Source organism: Henckelia pumila, chromosome 2 (genome assembly GCF_033568475.1).
Source record: "Henckelia pumila isolate YLH828 chromosome 2, ASM3356847v2, whole genome shotgun sequence".
Classification (NCBI taxonomy): domain Eukaryota; kingdom Viridiplantae; phylum Streptophyta; class Magnoliopsida; order Lamiales; family Gesneriaceae; genus Henckelia; species Henckelia pumila.
Genome location: NC_133121.1, coordinates 108,992,335 through 108,999,305, shown reverse-complemented (window position 1 = coordinate 108,999,305; position 6,971 = coordinate 108,992,335). Strand labels below are relative to the sequence as shown.

The 6,971-nt window shown below is 35.4% G+C and overlaps 3 protein-coding genes across 3 annotated transcripts; 1 reads left to right on the top strand and 2 right to left on the bottom strand.

The window, feature by feature from the left end:
* The first annotated feature begins 628 nt into the window (after positions 1 to 628).
* LOC140884943 (uncharacterized) lies at positions 629 to 1,573 on the top strand. The gene has a single exon (XM_073291852.1). The coding sequence runs from the start codon at positions 687 to 689 to the stop codon at positions 1,353 to 1,355; it is 669 nt and encodes a 222-aa protein (XP_073147953.1). The 5' UTR covers positions 629 to 686; the 3' UTR covers positions 1,356 to 1,573.
* Positions 1,574 to 2,406: 833 nt separating this feature from the next.
* On the bottom strand, positions 2,407 to 3,544 carry LOC140883789 (NDR1/HIN1-like protein 10). The gene has a single exon (XM_073290375.1). It carries the CDS (start codon positions 3,455 to 3,457, stop codon positions 2,738 to 2,740), a length of 720 nt encoding a protein of 239 aa, XP_073146476.1. The 5' UTR covers positions 3,458 to 3,544; the 3' UTR covers positions 2,407 to 2,737.
* A 2,250-nt stretch (positions 3,545 to 5,794) lies between these two features.
* LOC140884774 (NDR1/HIN1-like protein 1) lies at positions 5,795 to 6,668 on the bottom strand. Its single transcript, XM_073291621.1, has one exon. The coding sequence runs from the start codon at positions 6,547 to 6,549 to the stop codon at positions 5,914 to 5,916; it is 636 nt and encodes a 211-aa protein (XP_073147722.1). The 5' UTR covers positions 6,550 to 6,668; the 3' UTR covers positions 5,795 to 5,913.
* Positions 6,669 to 6,971: the final 303 nt, after the last annotated feature.

The window sequence follows — 6,971 nt, the reverse complement described above, 5'->3', positions numbered from 1 at the left end:
CTTTGCATCTTATTCATCTATTATCTCATGTCATTTCAATCACAAAATTTGGTAACTTTGATTTCACAATGTAAATTTTTTATCTAGTGATCGCCCATATTACAAAATGTTCACATCAGCGAATCCTCAAAGTGTATTCAACTCTATAAACATTTATTAATTAATACATAAAATTTTCAATCAATCACACATATATTATTAAATATTAACTGCTATTAGATACTAAAAATAACTTGATATTTTATGTATCCATCGCTCTTACGACTTTCATACAATGCGAAATTTTAGGACTAATTGCATTAATTTTCGCTGTGAAAAATCTAAAAGTCATAAAATCCCTAAGAAGTTTTAATAGGCTAAAAATGTAGCACATTTCAATTATATGTTATATAAACTCGAACACATTTATATTTTTTGATAGAGATTTTTATGCTAATTTTTTTTAAAACACAGCATCTAATATTCTATTAATTTTACACAAAATGTTTTATACTTTTTCGACTTTTCACGGGTTGATGGAATTAGCCCCAAATCCTACTATCAATCAAAATTAAATGTGGCAATTAACCGTACAAAATATATTGAAACAAAATCATTATTTAGTCCACGACACACCAATTATCCGTTTAATTAGTTGCGCTATATATTATTTGGTCAACAATAGCTAAACAAGAACACACAGCAAAATGACTAGCGGCGGCGGCGGCGGACTGAGCAAGGTGGGAATTGTGCTGATTATAGTCTTCGCGATCTCACTGGTGATGCTACTCGCCCAGCTCATCTACGTCTTGTGGCGACGCCGAGTATTCCGCCGTCACGGTGGCGGCGGAGACCACTTCTCACAGCATTCGTCGTCGGACTCGTCCTTCTCCTCCAAGGAGCTTCTCTACTTTTTCTGCGTAAGGTCTCACCCCAGCTCCATAACCGCTCCAGATACCGCCGATGGCCTCGGTTCGAATCCGCGGCCGGAGATGGAGGTCATCGACGTTGACCTGTTGAAGATTCACGGCATGTTTGGACCGCCGAGGTTTCTGTTCACCATCAAGGAAGAGGAGGGGGAACATATGGAATCAACCGCCGAGATTTCTCTCCGTTCCTCCGCGGAGGAGGTGAAGAAGGCCGACGATGGCAGTAGGAGCAGGGTGACCTTGCAGGAGTGTTTCGAGGCGGCGGAGGAGACAGCGGAAGCGGCGGAGATCGAAGATCGCTATTGGACTGATGCGACGCCGTTTTCGACACCCTATGATTCGCCCATGTATTTCACTCCCTCGGCTTCACCTGTTCACGAGGCAGTCAACGGTAGGTCAACGGAGACCGGCGGGGTCTGCGGGAGTAAAACGGCGTCAATTTTGTGATCCGTCGGGTGAGCAGTCATCGCTCGTGTGGGGTCTTTTGCGTAATTTCTTTTATCATTTTCTTTTATTTTGTATTTTTTGTGACAAAGTTTTATTTGTATTTTTGTGAATATCTTATTAGTCAAATGGTGATTAACTACTGATCATGACATTTTAGATTGAAATTAGTTGTAAATTGTTCAAAAAAATTAGTTATAAATTGTTCAAAAAAAATTAGTTCTCCGTGGTGTAATTTGTTCAAAAATTTAAAAAAAATTAGTTGTAAATTCTGTGGTTGGACTGATTTATGGAATTCAATATTTCCAGTGAAAGATTAATATGATGGGAATTCCGCAAAAGGAAAAAAAAAAAAAAAAAGTGAAAGATTTTCCTAATATAAATTTGGAAAGGTAAATTCAACTCTAGATCGTCTCTGATATGGTCGACGATCTTGGCTCGTCTATGAGATAATGAAAAATATATATAATCAAGACGATAAATCAATATACTTACATAAGAATTAAGATAATCATGCATAACACTAAATTTTTTTTTAAAACTTGAGCCAAAAATTAAACAAAACATGATTGGATAATAAATCAATGTCTCATTATTTGCACTAATATTTTGCTTAACATAACTAAAAGAAAAGTGATATTTTGGAATTAAAAAATAAAAATTATACTTCAGAAATAAAACAATAATATTTTTTATCAGTCATTGCGGATATGTATCACAAAATGAAATTCTGAATGGAACATTTTTTTTGTATAGATTTTATAGCGAAGGATGAGATGTTGCATTGAAAGTTAAAGATAATTTATAAACTTTAACTAATATAAAATAAAACTCAGTAAATGTAAGATGATTCAAAGATTTCCACACGTGCGAGGGAAGTGCCGGAGGTTATATGCTAATTGCTATATACGTTCAAATAAAAGCGACAAAGCAATGGATAATAACGATTACTAAATTAATTTACTACTAATCAAGGTATTACTTTTTAAAAATATATCAGTTATGGATAATGTTTTTAGAACATTAAAGTTATTACACTAAAATTAACAAATCATTTAGCTATTTTTAAAATGTAGAAAATATATTAAAATAATTCTTATGAAATTAAATGAAGGATACAGCTTTGCTTAGTACCAAAGCCAATCTAGTAGGCACATTTCAACAGGTTAGTTGAATGTTGATACGCGTAGATTGCGAATATAATATCTATATCCATCTAATCTATCGATTAAACATGATGAATTTTAAAATTCAGCAAAGATTTCGTAAGAGATTATAGCAAAATTTCATGAGAAAGATGAACAAACTGACGAATTCACGCATGAACAATATGTATGATACAGAGAATGAAAAATGAAAACAAACGAATTGAATTATTGAAGAAATCAGCGCCAATCAAAAGAACACCTCTTCGATGCGTAATTCCCAGATGCTGTTCCGTTGGGGCTCAAAGGGATTCTCAAATCGCAGTCAATCTTGGGCTTAACCCTGGTAGATTTCACGAACCAAAATTTCAACCTGATCCTCAGGTAAAGCTTCACATCGATGCCGAATGCGCCGGAATCCTTGTCGTCGTTGTAACTCGAGGTCTCTTTACTCCCGAGAGTGACCGGATTCTGCCCCTTGAAATCAGCGCTCAGAGAATTCGTGCTCTTTTTATCCTGGTAAAAAGGCGTCAATTCCACGGTGGAGAATCTCTGCCCCTGGTAGAACGCGCGTGCTTCGATCTGATCGTAGTAGACCCCGATTCGCTTGTTAGGGTTACGGATGGTCAGGTTAAGCGCGAGATTGTAGTGCAGCGTGCTTCCGTTGAGGTTGAATTCCGTGAGCGAGGCGTCGGTGGCGTAGAACTTGACGGTGTTTGGCCGGAAAATCAGCCAGCAGACGAAGATGAAAATGCCGACGATTACTAGAATCGTGCATATGATCTGGAATATGCAGGTGCATATACAGTTCATGATGCAGCTGCAGCAGCAACTGAAGGGGTTGCAGCAGCACCCGCCGCCTCCACCTCCGCGGCCGGGGCGGTGGTAGGACTTCGACGGCGGCGGAATCGAGGGGCCGTAGTATGCTCCATTGAGATGCGGCTGCTTGGTTTCTCCCATTTGATGGATTCAAAGAGATACAGATCTGTAGGGTTTGGGAAAAAGGAAGAAGTTTAATATGCAGTGGATGGATTGGGGGATTTCATTGTAACGTCTATATTATATATGCATTGTGTGTGTATGTATCTGCGCGTGGGGGGTGATCGTGTGGGCTTGGGCTACGGGAGAATTGGTAAAACGCGACAGTTGATTGGTCACGTTTCTCAAAGGGAACAAATTCAAATTAAATTACCTAAAATAAATATTTTGTAAATATTAAATTTGATTGCTTTTCCATTTAGATTAAGGAAAATACAGTCAGTCTGCTAATCGCTTTGGAAACTCATCAAAAAATATTTTGTTCATTAAGTAATCTAAGAGAGTTGTAATCATATGAAATTGATAATATAAGGGAATATTTACGTGCTTGATTTGATTGATTTATAAATAAGAGATTAGTTTAATTTAATTTAAGTTGACGCGGTTGTTTCATCATTAATTGAGCACGAAAGTGGTTGGTAGTTTCCTAATATCACAAATCTTAACTTTTCTTAGCAAAAAATTTTGAACTTTTAAAATTTTATCAAGTAATATAATTTGATAAACCAATTTATATATATATATATATATATATATATATATATAAATATAATGTCCACGCTATCTATCAATACCAAGGAAGAGGGGTACTAGACCAATTAGTATAATGTACTAAACCCTTATCTACTTTAAAACATCTTTTAAATTTATAAAAACGTTTATTTATCTTATCTATTTATACGATATAGATATCATTTTTAATTAAAAAATACAAAGTCAATGTGAGTAAGCATGGCGTGCAACAAGTCATTAGAATATATAATATATGGTTTAGGTCAAATTTATTTACATGTATATATATTAAAAAGAAAGTCAAGGAGGCATGTGAAATATGAAGCACCTTCCCCAAAACATAGCTTGCTCACTGAAATCGTTACCTATCCACAATTTTCAAATTTCCTAACAAACTCCTCTCTCATACGACTTAAAATATTTGTGTTCATATTCAAAAAAAGAAGAAGAAAAAAGTTATTTGTGTTAAAATATTTGTGTTCATATTCAAAAAAGGAAACAAAATAAACGTATTTGTGTTCCGCGTAAAAGAATAATTTATTATGTTATTGTTTTCCTTAAAAAATCACAGTACTTAATTAATTATCACACCAATATTTGCGGTATTGCATCAGGTGATATCCCGATTAAATTAATTTTAGCGGGTGTACTTGTTTCTAATCATCAATTACTTTATAGAATTATCATTATTTTTTAGACTTACTCATCCCAAGGCTACATTTTCATCCAATTCCCAATAAAGTATAATGAGAAGTGAAACAAGCAAAGGCGTGTGTGGCCATAAATATTAAAAAAAAGTTATTGTAAAAAGAAAATTTTATATATAATTCATAATTTTTTTTGACAGCAAATCCCTTGTAATTTTTGAAAAGAGAAGTCATTTAATACAAGGTCATTCAGCCAAGTAGAAAAATTTCCCGGCTTCCAAATAAATTGAGATAAGGAAGAAATAACAAAAGCAGTGATCCCTATTTAATATATTAAAAAATAATTGTACACTTTTTAAGATGTAATTAATAGGGTTATATTAATAAAAAAAAATGTAAAAAATATTACTAAATATGGTATATGACTATATATTTGAGACAAAAAAAAAATAATATAAACAATATAATTAGAATATATGACTATATATTTGAGACAAAAAATAATAATATAAACAATATAATTAGAACGGAGAAATATTAGGTAACGGTGACATAAACCCAAATAGGTTTTATGGTGTAACGTCACCAAAAACTATATGTATATATTAGGGTAGGTAAGGGTAGTTGCTTTCATATAGTTGCTTTCCAAATATTATTTAACTTCTTCCATTCTCATATATTTTATTCATTTTGCGTTCTACTCAATAATTTACCAATATTAATGTCACTTTCACAACACAACAACGGAGTTATGATTTTTTTATATGTTGGGCCAAAGGTTTAGGCTTTTGAATTTTTTAATATTTTGAATTGAACTATTCGAACTAATATAAAATTAGTACAATATTATTAAAAATTTATATGTACAAAATTTTAAAACAAATTCGTGTAGTCGGGGGGCGGCCATTAACGTGGCTCCGCCGCATAACCCCTTTGATCGTCTACACGATATCCTCCATATGACCATATTTATTCAATAAAACTCACATGTATCGATAAATTTGCACACTTTGGATGAACCGTTAGATAAACACTGTGACAATGAAATAGGAAGGAAGAAATGAAAATTTCTCTTCTAATTAAACAATATTACTCTCAAGAGTCAAGATAATATAATTCTATTTAATTAATCAGATTTGATATTCCTTATAAATATATAATTTTTTTTGACAAAGAGATCGATGCATGTCATAATGAAATATATATATACTCACTCGATCAAACACTAACACTGCAACTCTGGGAAAGCTCGTACTTGATGGCCATGGAAGCTCCTCCATTAATGTTATTGCTATTTCCGAGCGGGATAGAAGCGAGGCAGCTCACATGCAAATGGTAACCTCCGGAAACGAAACTCCCCACTCTCCATCGAACCCGCCCGTTGAGCTTGATCGTCACGGATACCAACCCGTTGGCCTGGTCCTGGCAGAGGGAGATGCCGTTGTACGGCGCCACCGGGACGGCGTTGCCGGAGACGAACGGGGACCAGACGTCGACGTCCTTGCCGCCTTGATACACTGGCGGGATGGCCGTGAAGAAAGTGATCTGCTGGCCGCGGTAAGCGGCGTACGCGTCCATCCTGTCGTAGTAGATGCCGATCTTCGAGTTGGGGTTGCGGGAGAGGACGGTGATCTGCATGTTGGTGGAGATGATGTTCGGGGCGGCGGAGACGTTGAGGGCGAATATGGTGGCGTCTTGGAGGACGAATCGCGGCGGTTTGGGCTTGAGGACGGCCCAAACGATGAGGACAACGACGAGGATTATGAAGGCGGAGATGAGGAGGCCGGAGAGAAAACGGACGGCGAGTTTCCGCCACTTGCTCTTTTGGTGGTAGTGGCATACTTTATGCGACATGGTTGTGGTGTGTTTGAATAAATGTTGTGTGGGATGTTAATTGACATATATATAAGCCGATATTATATGAATGGAGCCTAATTATATATCGAGTGTTTTTTGTATGATGTTATTTTGCCCCATATATTGGCTGATGATACTGGTAAAGATGAACCAAGCAAGCATGTATTATTAGATATTACGTGTTGTGTATTTGTATATATAATTGTTTTAGTATTAAAAAAAAAAGGCATCTTTCAATTTACATTTCTGAATAAGGTAAAATAATAGGAGAGATAGGAAACAAATTTGTGACATGTTTCTTTACGGTCCAATGTTTTTACTTTTTATATGTAGAGAATGTCCAATTTTAAGTGATTACTTGGTCGAATAGTAGAAAGTAAAACACAAGCAACAACAATTTGCTAACAAATTGATCGATA